Raw genomic sequence first — 12,734 nt, 5'->3', positions numbered from 1 at the left:
CAAAAATGTAAGACTACCACGACTGTAAGTGAAACCTTATCAGAAGTTCGATTAAGCTCAAATTTTGGATGGAGTCTTTTTTCGAGAAGACAAAGTTGTTTAGCCCTAACGTTAATTAAGGAAATGCTCAAAAAATGCCGATTTTTCATGGGTTTATCTTTACACGCACTGCCGAATCTACCCATGCAGCATCAACCATAGTAACCCATGAGAGAAAATTGACTCAAATCCTAACCGTAATGGCGAAAACAGTGAAACTACTCCACTCAGAAGTATGCGTCGAGACCTATCTGGCAACGACTGGCAGGGCACTCCGTATTTTACTTCCCCAACGAAGGAAGTAAGCTCTGAGGTGAAATTTATTTCACACATCAAGTTCCCAAAGAAGGTACTGCTGTGGCTGACAATCAGCGAGAAGCTCCGTACTGACCGTGAACGGGGAAATTTATAGTACGAAGTTGAGTTATTCATCAAGAAATACCGTAGGAGCGAAGACGCTGTGCTCTGGCCGGATCTGCTGTCAGCCCGAAGCAATCGTTGGAGGAGTTGAAGCGGCTGAAAATCAATGCGGTGCCTGGGCGAACCAGAAGCGTAAGACTTACTCCAACAATTTTGTCGCAAAAATTGAGGAGGAATTGATAAATAAAACGAAGAAAAAACTCAAAAACATGCCTACACGCATGTTTTCGTCCACCATGGAGAATGTTCCGGTAAACTCCCGGAAGGCCACTCGCAAGGGCATGGAATTGCTTCTGCAAGTGAGCTTATATAATAACCCTCCATGTTCATTGAAAACAATTATCTGTCTTGGTTTTTTGCTATCACCACCCGAATTTTTTTTTAAATTTTTTTTAATGCAAACATTACTACTGAACAAAATTCGAAATCCAATTTCTCTTGAACATTCCATTGGCATCCAGTGTTGATGCACTGTCAAATTTTCGTTAAAATTTTGTTCAGGTATCTCCAGAAAACACCCCCCCCCCACCTCACCCGGCTACACCTTTGTAACCCATGAACCTTCCCTATTCCTTACTACCCTCTCGGGAAAATATTGTGACGCCGGCCCTGTCGTATGCCTTCCGACCACTAACTGTTTCGTTCCAGACGACAGCATGTGTCGGATCTTTCTCTTGGCCTCTAAAAGGTGGTAAAGGCTTCGTTCATAGCGATTATACGTCTGGAGAATATGACCTCATTGAAACCTTCCATTCCAGAGAAAAAAATCAGAAACAAAAAAGCAAAGCTTAAGAAATTTCAACATACTTTCTGTAAATCTACAGTCAACCCGTTGAACATAATCTTAAGCAAAAGCAAAGCCTTGGTGCTACATTCCAATTCGGAACTCGGCCTTCGCAGCCAACTGTTGAGTGTACAGGACAATTGCGGGGCTAGCGCTATAATCCTACGACACTAACAGTCTCTCCCGAGCCGAGACTCTAACCTACGACGGACGACTGGCTTGTTAAGCCAGCATCGTACCTCGGAAACAGCTGGAAAAGTCAACACATAGTCTTATCCCTGCCATATTCACGTCTTGATCTAATGCTCCTGTCACTGCAGATATTTGGCACAATTCTCCAGCATACACACTGCTTTCTTCGTCTTCTCCGAGGAATTCAGCTTCGCTTTGTGGTTTGAACGACATAGTTTGCCAATTTCATATGTATCCCGGTTTCGTGGAATTTCTCGCATAGTTCATGTCCCAATTTCGTGATCCCTATGTTCCCTATTCATTTTATTAAGCTTCTTATTATAAAATGAATAGCTGTGCGTTTCTAGAGATTTAAAACAATCTTGCTTGTCACAGAAAGAATCGTACATATCTTGGCAAGTTAGGTAGGCAACATATCGTGTAGTGACACGATGTCGTGCTTTATAGTTTCCTCCATTAAGTTGATCCTCAATATTTCCCTTGGTTTGGCAACATTTGATTGTCGTTGGGCATAATTTCCACGTATTCTGTAAACGAAGTTGCTGGAAAAGATAACGATTAGCTTAATTATGCCGTCCAACAGAGGTTCAGTATACATCGAATTCAATTCCGTTTACCTGCTTGTGATTGGATATCACAAAATATTGATAAAAATTCTTATGGTCTGATCCATGACTTCCAGTAAAAAGAGTTCAATCGATTTCTTCTGTCCCGGTTAATTTTCATTAGACAATCCAGAGCACATTCACAATCTGCTTCAATCTGGTGATAGGTTTTGATTCGTTATTGCATAGTTATGTTTTGAGCCTCCTTCCTCTTCTTAAGGTTTCGCGTACCTGGCGCTGGTCAATCAGTCTCATTTTCACTACTAATGTTGGTGGTTGGCAGTACATACTGCATTCCCCTCAACTGTTCCAGAAAACTCTTCATCTGAGTCTGAACCGTAATCTTTAATCAAGGCAAGAGCCGTTTTGGAACTCATGTTTTCGACGATAAACACAACAAAACAACTGCCGCGTGGTGATGGTGACCAACATTTTCATAGCCTTCTGCGCGTATTCTCAACCGCAACGTCAGGTATGCAGTAGAGGGAGTAGAGGTGGTCGGGTATGGATTTTTTTCTCGAAAAAATCTAGAATCCAACGTAGCTCCTGTTACCGAGAACGTCCGTTCGTCTGAAGTCGACGAGGTTGATATCGCTAGCAACCACGATGCCAACTTCGGAATCCACGGAAATATCAAGCTTCGTTTGCGCCAAAAAGCAGCTATGTCAAATTTCTCGGGCTTGGAATCATAAAGATGCTGCACCCCCAGTTCAGCCCCTAAAATAATTAAATTAAATTAATTTGCATGTCGAGTGCGTTTGGAAAACAATTCATGTGAAGTTGTGCTTCAAATATTGGTCCTGCTCGTGCACTGGAAGAATCTTTTCTATCTCATCTTTACTCTCGGAATCGATATCTTCGTCAGCATTTTTTATTTTATTTTCTCAATGGTGCGTGTGATTAATTAAAAAAATCTGTTGTATATTTATCCAGGTTCAGGTCAATTCGATTACTATTCATTTTCCGAAAATTACAACTTCATAATGAACTAGATCAAAACAACAAGAAGAATAGCAAAACAACAGGGAAAATAGAAAAAAGGCAGCGTTGGTTGAGTTCAAATTAAAACAACGAGTTTTATGTGAGCATCACAGCAACTATCTAAATGTGCTTTTAAAATTTCAATCTGTTAAATTAAAGGTTCTTAGTCATTTATCCTGGAAATCTGTAAAACACATATACCTATTTCTGTACATGTGGTATCCTAGTCAACGATACATAGCAATGGGCGATATTGTATCGGTATCGGAAATATCGATACTTTTGAGACGATATTTCGATTTTTTGGATCGATACACAAGCGTCCGATACTCGACCGTATCGATACTGAAAACCGCGATATTTGTATCGATATTCTTTTATGCATACGGACCAGCTAGCTGACATGTTACAAGGGCTAACATCTCAATGTGTACACGAGATCACCGCCACTTTTGATACGCTATGTTATGCTGTCTGTCAGTGTCAGTGGAGCCCACACATCGTAGAACCGCTGCGATGTTGGCTGCGATAAAGCAAAGCAAATCGGATGGAGATGCCAGCTAGTTGATACGAGCTGGAACCACTGAAAAGCTGCCACTGTCAGTATAAGTATCGCACAAGTCTATTTACACTAGCAAAACTTAAGCCTGTATTACACTCTTTGACCAAGCGTCAAATATTTGACACTTTTTGACAGATAAAAATTTGGTCGAAGATAATTATTTGTCACTCTCCAATTTTAACATGAGGCAAACACGGGCAAACAACAACCATGATGTCAAATAAATTTGACCATTATGTCAGAAGGTCAAAAATTTGACCATTAGACAAAGAGTGTACTACAGGCTTTAGATGGAGAAATAGATAGAGAGAATGTTGTGAGCCAAACGAACTGTCAAAATCTGAGACAAACGCAGCATAGGGCCAAATTCGAAATTTGTTTTACTTAAGCCACACATTTGAAGCCAAAAAGGAGTGCTCAATAATAACGTGTCTCAAATACTTTCAAAAATAGGCATAGCTCTACGTTGCATTATTAAGGCACAAAACTAATATTGTTTCTCTGACAATTGATTAAAATATTGTTTGTTTACATTTATACTCAGCTTCATTGGTTTTTATTTCAAATAATTCTTCTTTCTGCGTTAAAATGCATCCACAAACCCCTCAAACGAAATTCAACGTTATCAGAAATGATGTTTGGCTTCGATTTAGTTGGGCTATAACCCAACGAGCAGGAGCCCAACTAAAACGTATCCCAACTAAACATAGCCCAACGAGCGAAATTTGACTGTATTTTAAAAACAAATATAAGTTTTCTGGTTACACTGTTCAGATCGAATATTTGCAAGCGGAAACTAACTCATGCTTTCCGTCGACACAAGTTTGAGTACAAGTGAAAAAAAAAATGCAATATTTATTAGTTAGAAAAATTCAGCGGTAGACTTCACTATCTTATTTTCGCTGACATATCTAACTTTTTTATGTCATCAACTTCCTCATCAATTAATATGGAAGTGTGTCAATAATTTATACAAAGAAGACGGGAGCTTCACAACCCATTGGGCCAGTGAGTACAAATCTTGAAGATATAAGTTGTTTAATTCATTTGTTTGCCAAAGCTCAGAATTTCTGCATTACCTGTATGTATTTGTTTGTGAAGTCATTTGATTCATGCTGCTCTAGAGAATGCGGATAGATACCAGAAAAACAGCAAAAAGTCGGCACATCAAATTTTCATTGCTGGAAACCACCAAAATTTTGCTGATTTTTGATGTGCTGTGCTTCCAGTAATCTGTTCAGCAAAATGAAATTTGCTAATTATTCAGTAATGCTCAATTGCATAAAAGTGACAGGTCATTTGCTGCATGTTCGGTAAAACAAAATACAACTTGCTGGTTGTCAGCTATGACAATTTGCTGTTCATTCAGCAATGCATAAATAAATTTGCTGGTTAACCAGTTAATTCAAGGGAACCATGTTTCCGTCAGGCACCAGATTCTATCCGCCCATCGGATCATAGGCAAATTACTGTTGAACCATAGATGTATGATTATCATTTCAACCTTTAAGTTCATCTAGCCCAACAGTGACTTAGCTATGGTCCCATATTCGCTATCAGGAGCTTAGCGATGATCCCGTACCAGCTGCACAGCGATTTGGCGCGTTTTACTAAGGACAGCTTGACGTAAATTTTTTGACATATCAATTCTTTTGCTGGATTCCAGCAACCATTCATTTACTGTTTTCTGTTCAGCAAATAGTTTTGCTGTATTTTCGCGAATCACTGAATCGAATACTGGTTTTCAGTAAATTCAGGGTGGCCACTCAATATCAATTTTCAATTTCCCGGTTTTTTCCCGGTTTTCCCGATGATATTCAGTGAAATTTCCCGGTGTTTTTTTTTTTTAAACATATGAGAAAAAATCAATTTTCACATGCTTATTTGTGCCTTGCAAAAATAGTGTTACAAAACTATGAAAAACATTCCTCCTTCATCGTGTTTAGCTGTTTGTCGACTTTAGCAAGTACCTTCATGGTGATCTGCTGCACAATTTTCGCCCTCTTTATCTCCAAATCGTTGACAATCTTTGTCTTCTCGCGCTTTTTTGCTTCCTTCTGCATCTTTCTCTGTCAACCTTCTCTCGAGCTTGCAGTGCTTCTGTATCAGGATGCCAATGAAATGCGTGGATAAATTCAAGAGTTGGGGCATAGAGTTTTTGTCTTCTAGAAAAATGTCCTCAGGCAAAACTTCAAGCGGACTTTGGGAAGAAGAGCCTCAGAGTGACCAATGAAAAAAATGCACATGAAACTGTCAAGATGCATTTTGCAAAATGCATGAAACGTTGAGATCTGTTATTTCCAAACAATTTTTTTTTTCGAAAAACTTCGATCCTGAGACTTTAAAATTTTCGAGCTGGGGTCAATGTAATGTATAAGAAATTTTCTCATGGTCCGTAAAATAAATTCAACTGACACTCTGAATAAACAATTTGAAAAAAAAAATAATTTAGCTACTGTTTGTTTTTGATATAGAAAAAATCTGAGAAATCTTTAACAAATAGCTCTTCAAGGTGGCGTCTTTCCCCAACAAAATCAAGTAGTCAAAAGGTCCAACACAGAATGAAAAAATTTTTTTTGCTGCTTTTTGCTGCTTGTGGTTAAAATCATACCAAAAATCGGGAAGTACAAACCGGGTAGCTCCGTTCCGGTCCGGTTCGAAATAAAATCGAGACTCGAAGTTTCCGGTCCTATTTGACTTTTGACCGGATTCTCCCCGATGCGATGTCGAACACTATTCACAAGAAGTTTCAATACGCCTCCCGCGACGCTGATAATTTTTTGACTTCTTTAAAATCTGACAATATATGTTACGGAACAGTAAATTTATCCACCTGATCAAGCCTTTGACGCAGATCTTATTTGACGCAGATCTTGCTGCGAAGCCGCTGTCGACTTTAACTGAAACCAACAACCAGCTTTCCTCTATCCGGCAGAATCATGCCAGTTAGGTAAACATAAAAAAACAGGGTCTCATGTTGACATTTCCTCAGAAACTGTTGAACAAATAAAGCGGCAGACATAAAGGAGGATGATTTTCCCGGCGTGAAGCCTAATTTCCCGGTTTTCCCGTATTTTTTTCCCGGTGATTTAAAATTCCCGGCTTTTTCCCGCTTTTCCCATTTTTCCGGTAGAGTGGCCACCCTGAGTAAATGTATTTATCAAAAATTCAAAAAATGATCTCAGCTATAGTATCGATACTTCTGGTATCGATACTTTTTGACCGATATTTTGAGTATCTCGATACTTTTGGTTCTTCGGGTATCGATACTGAAGTATCGAACTCTCCGTCGTATCGCCCAATGCTAACGATACAAACGGCGCAGACAACGTTGCCAGTATGCCAGATAAATCTGGATTTTGCCAGATTTCTGTTTGCGTGCCAGACAAACAGATAAACCTCAGAATCTGCCAGATATTTGCCAGATTTCATCCGCGTCGTCTCGCCAAAAAGGGACTTTTTCTTTTCGTTTTGCCAGATTTTATTTCAAACTTAGTGGCAACGCTGGGCGCAGACAACTGTCAGGATAGATATCGGACGGTACTTCATCGAAAATGAACGAATCATTCTTGAATCCTTCCGATTTCCGACACTGAGAAAACACCTAAGCTTGAAATGTTAGAAAATCAATTCTCATAATGTACATTAATTAAATGACTCGTACCTGAGCCCGAAAAATATTTTTTCCGCGTTACCTCTAACAGATACATCAGGCTTCCAACTGCTTCCTGATACGAAACTTCGGCCATCTGTCCTGCCTCTTGCTCGTCTTTCGGCGACATGTCCTTGGTAAATTTATCAGTCATTGGCACCTCCATGATTTAGAGTTGGTCATTTCTAATTTTGTCACTATTGCTTCGACGAAGTAATGGCATTTTTGGTATGGCTGATTCTGATCCCCAGACAGTTTTTGTGGTGCCCAGATCCTTCATGCGGAACTGTCCATTCAAGAAAATCATAACGTCATCGACGTAAACGGTCACGAATATCAAGCCGCGGCCCTGAATGCCAGAGCATACGCAGGGGTCATACTTTGCCTGAGTCAACCCGAACTTCTTCAGTGACAAGCATCTTTACAAGACATCGCCTCTTGATGCGTCCTCAAGTCGCCGGAAATCATGCTTGCATCTTTTTGCTGCACCACTGAACATGTTAGCCGTCTCAGGATCCAGGGATGAACCGCTCGCCTCACTAGTTGGTTAAACGAGACAAACCTTTTCACGATACAACAAAGCCATTGTATTTGCTTGGAAGTTTGTGTTCCCGACCACTGCGCCTTAATATCTATGACCGAGGTGAATTTACACACTTTACACTTGTCGCGGTATCAGTGGAGGCTCTGGCTAATGTTACGGGCAGCGGATTCTTTATTGGGAGTCGAAGATAACCATACGGTGTCCTTAACGTTCATCGTGATGACCATTACTTTGCTGTCGTTGACTTCCAACACCTGGGAAACAACAACAACCACTCGAACTCTCTTCGGGTGTCAAGGCATGACCACGATTCGGTGAACGATTGATGAGATGAACGGCCGTCGAAACTGCTTCGGCCCAAAACGACTTTTGTAGTTCTCCTTCGAATAGCATGCGATTTTGTTCTCAGTAAATGAACGACATCCACGAATGCAATGTAGTGTCGACTGCCTCCTATCGCCGACATCTCTATATCCGCAGGTCGGAATGAAGCTCTTTTGTATGTAGACCCCTCTTTCAAAACAGTAGGCGACGTTATTTGACCATGGCAGTCCATGATCTGAATAATACTCAAAGTTATTCGAGCTTACCACCTTGCAGCCGGCGTCGTTCAAAACCATCGTGTACAGCTTACTCACGATTTTATTGACTGAGAGGAGGTTCACGGACAACTTTGGGATGTATTGGTCGTCATTTACCGGAATATCGGATTTTTCGTCGCAGACAGGTTGGAGAACAACAGTTTCTCACTACCTTTGGGGTGCTTCACATTCTGTAGCAACGTTTATTCCGGGTTATTTGGTTTGTAGCTCATGAGTCGTAATACTAGTCAGCATGACTGACCGCTCCCAGCGTCGACAGGACGGTACAGAAGGCATCTCCCTTCTTCATATTTCTGCAATCTTTTGGAACGTGCCTATGTAGTTTTAACACTTATTGCACTTCGGTTTTTTTTTTTCGGAGGGTTGTATTGCTTTCACTGATTAGTGGGCTGATTGTGGTTAGCACGACCATGGTTATCTTGTCAGTTAAAGCCGAATACGTCCAAAAACCAAAAACGTCCTGACGATTCTTCCGTATGCCATCATTTGCAGTAGTCGCCACGCTCCAGGAATACGCAACGTCTACATAACCTCAATTTTAGCCGCTGAAATGGATCTGATGCCTACAATCTGTTTTCAACCCTGCGTGGTTAGAGAATTATGGCACCATCGAATTATCGAATTTTTCGATTTTCACTCGATATACCAATCAGAAATCGTTAAAATTGCCGTAATTCCGTGTTTTGTGTTTTTGGGAACGATGCCAAACAATAACATCGTCTCTTTGTTCGCTAACGTTCTCAAGTACACGCAAAATCATGAGTACTCGAAAGGACTCGAAACGCCAATCGAAATTTACACAACGTATTTTTCACTCATCGCAAAAGTTAATATTATTTGCTTTCTCCTTCTTTTCCAGTACGACGGCAGCCTGGAGCGCTTGGCCAAGGAGTCGGATATGCTGCGCCAGGCCTACGGGCATTTCTTCGATCTGACAATCGTGAACAACGATATCGGCGAAACGATAGCGACGCTGGAGAACGCAATCGACAAGGTGCATTCTACGGCCCAGTGGGTGCCGGTGTCCTGGTTGTACTGACAAGATAGTGAGCTAGAATGTCCGGCATGCCTAGAGGAGGAGTGCGACTGCGATTGTGACTGTGAGCTAGACCTTAAGTAAGTAAGTAAAATGATAGGCGTCGTGACCAACCAAAGCAAAATATAAGAATAAACACAAAAAAAAAACAGAGCAATAACAACTGCAGCAGCACCAGCGTCAACCAACAAATTGGTACTTGAGAGCTCAGTAGATAAGACACCACGACAACCCTAACCTGCAAAAGAAAGAAATAAGAAACAAAATCTCTCACACACACAAACACAATCACACAGGAAACTACTTATCTAACCGTTGTTTGAAGAAGACAAAAAAAGCAGCATTAATATAAAGTCCAAGTCGAACCACAGTTTACGCACTGTTATGAAAAATGACATTATTGAAGTCGCAAATATGTTTGTATGTTCAAGTGTTTCGAAGAAGAAAAAAAAAGACGAGTTATTATTTTAACCAATTGCTAGTTTGGATACGATAAATGGCTGATTTTATATTGAACCACGTGTTAAAAGAAGTTTGAGAACAAAAACAAACAATCATCTATTCCTAACTATTCCCATTGAAGAGTCATCATTTTATCGAATCACACCTCATTTGTGTTTATTGTCACTTTCGATGAAGTAGAGAAAGTAATAAAAAAAAACAAATAAACAAAATGCATGCATTTACGTTCGAAACGGAAACAAAACAAACAATGGAAAATCATCGAATTTCAAAACCAACAAAACAACAAACAAAAGCAGCAAAAGATGCAAACAACAGCACAAAGCAAACAAACAAAAAACACACAATTACTTATGCAGCAAGTTTATCACTTTTATGCACCGAAAACTGGAACGCAACTAAGACATACACTGATTATCGAGCTGCAAGAAAGCAACAAAAAAAATACAGATAAAGAAAGGTTTATAACAAGATTTACTAATAACGAAGTGATAGAGAAAAAAATAAATAGAACAAAAACAAAAAAGGTAGAACAGAAAGAAGGGCGAAAAATACACACTTAATACACAACACACAAATCGAACAGTAGCAAAAAACACTAGAAACCAGTCACGAACAGAGAACAGCGAAGGCGGTAAAGTGAGGGAGCTAAACAAAACTGAAACATTAAAAGAAAACAAGATGGAGAATATTAGTTAGACTTAATATTAACCAAAAAAAAAAAACAAATGTTAACATGATTATTAATAATTAACGATAAACAAACTACAATTAAAGAAGGGGAAAAAATAGAAAGCAAAGCTACACACGCGGGGCAGTAGGATGGACAGTAAAAAAAGCTCATTATTTAAATTCCCAAAGTAATGCATGCTAGCGGCGGCGAAAGGAAAAACCGCGAAAGACTAACGGGGGGAAGATTTTTATTGAATCGGAAGCAAAACAAAAACAAAACAAAAATACAACACAATTGTATAATCAATATACGATGGCGCGCGGTTGAAGCACAGTACGAAAGGAATCGAAATTTCAAACAGTAGTAGATAATCTATTAGCAAAAAAATTCAGGGTTCAATGGTTTAACTTAACAGAAAAAAAACTCTCTCACACACACACAGACACACTATAAGCAAAGCAGCTGCCGTGCTTTCACCGATGACACACACACTCACATACACAAATATATACACCGTTTTGCAACTTGCAGATCCGGCCTTAGTTGTTAGCAGATGTAGGAAAATCGTTGTTAAGTTTGTCCGTTGCCAAGTGTTACTTACTGTTTGTTTTGTCTAGACCCCATGATTGATATTTCCCCATCCTCCCCTTTCCTCTCTTCTTTTTTTTTAAATCAGGAATTAACCAGGCGGTAAAAGTGTAATTTAGAATCATAACTCAACGACTCTATTTCCGTTCGTACGTCGTGCAAACTTACGAGTTTAAATTGTTGGTGTTAGCTGACAGAAACAGAATTTACCTTTGGTTTGCAAGAATTCTGTCAAGCATACAACCACATGTTTGATAATATTACACAGGTATTGAACACACAAACAACAATACAGTATAACCAACAGAAGAAGCGGAAAAAAATCTATTTTGGAACAGAACATAAAAAAAAAGTTACACTAATACCCGAAAATGCAAACTAATAAACAACTCCACGCGCATACTTGCACCGAAAACCCGTTAAACGACCGATACTGATGAACCTTTCAACAAACAAACAAATTGAAAACCGTATCGTGCATATTTAACAACCACATACACGCAAACTCGTAAACTATAATACCGTACGAATACACGTGTACATCGCTGCTACAGCGAGAAAAAACGAGAAAAGCGAGAACACACACTCACCCACACATATAACAACACAAGAAAAAAGTCACCAGAGTTGGGTGAAGAAGAGATCAAAAACAAAACAAGCAGTAACCGAATAATGTTGTATTGCTATTATTTTGTTAGTTTTCGTTTTTGGATGAAAAAATTCTAATAAAATGAAGTTAATATAAAAACGAACTGACACAGTGGATGGCTGATGTTTTGAAGTGTCCGTAAAAAACGGCCCTATAACGTAAGCTTTGGTTCAATATTTATCGTTTGTCTATGTTTTTTATCACAACGTCTTTGATTGATTTCAAAAGTTACTTATGTATTGAATATCTTTTATTTACGATCTATCGTAGGATCTACCAGTTTTACTGCAGTCGATAACAACTAAAATTTTGGATTTTTTTGGATGCTCTCATACTCAACAACCACGCTCAGAGAAAATTTAATGTATGTAAGCTCTTTTTGCCTCTTTATGGATGCTCAGCTCAGTTCTGTTCAAAATGGCGCCAAAACAAGTAGCGTTGACCAGGCGCAAATCATGTTTTCTGCCAACACTGCCAGTGTACCGGCGTCAGCCAGATTTCCATCGGAAGCAACCTCTGAAATACGTTGTAAATTCTACCTATGCCCAGAATATTGACCTAAATTTGTTTGCTTGATCCAGCTGAGTGTATAAACTCGTTACGACAGGCTACTTCTGGTAATGTTGGCAGAAAACAAAATTTTCAGCATTTAAATCGACACACTCAACTTTGAACAGCTATAGCTCTTCTTAGGGACACCCTAGCTCTGCAGTGTCTTTTGCAAAGATGTTAGGCATCTAAAATACTATACTTTAACAAAATGTAGTGCATTATTCAAATATTATTAAGCACTCTAGACAGATAAATGCAAGAAAGTAGGCCCATATTAATTTTCATACAAATTTAAAATGCAATGTGCCAAAACCAATCGACTTCCGGTAAGTTTAGGGTTGTTTGGGACCCCAAAAAGAACCAAAAAAAACTTGGTTCTGGAAAATTTATCAC

General features: G+C 39.4%; 1 protein-coding gene across 18 annotated transcripts in view; it reads left to right on the top strand.

Moving 5' to 3' along the window:
• LOC129718965 (peripheral plasma membrane protein CASK) overlaps nucleotides 1–10,091 on the top strand; it is a 692,936-nt gene extending 682,845 nt beyond the window's left edge. For all 18 annotated transcript variants that reach the window (XM_055670234.1, XM_055670239.1, XM_055670250.1 and 15 more), the window contains one exon: nucleotides 9,241–10,091. In XM_055670234.1, the coding sequence (XP_055526209.1) occupies nucleotides 9,241–9,420 (180 nt within the window). In that variant the 3' untranslated portion in view covers nucleotides 9,421–10,091. The remainder of the gene's footprint in view (nucleotides 1–9,240) is intronic.
• The last annotated feature ends 2,643 nt before the right edge of the window (nucleotides 10,092–12,734 follow it).

Source organism: Wyeomyia smithii, chromosome 1 (assembly GCF_029784165.1).
Source record: "Wyeomyia smithii strain HCP4-BCI-WySm-NY-G18 chromosome 1, ASM2978416v1, whole genome shotgun sequence".
Lineage (NCBI taxonomy): Eukaryota > Metazoa > Arthropoda > Insecta > Diptera > Culicidae > Wyeomyia > Wyeomyia smithii.
The sequence above is the reverse complement of the archived record's forward strand: the minus strand, read 5'-3'. Positions and strand labels throughout refer to the sequence as shown.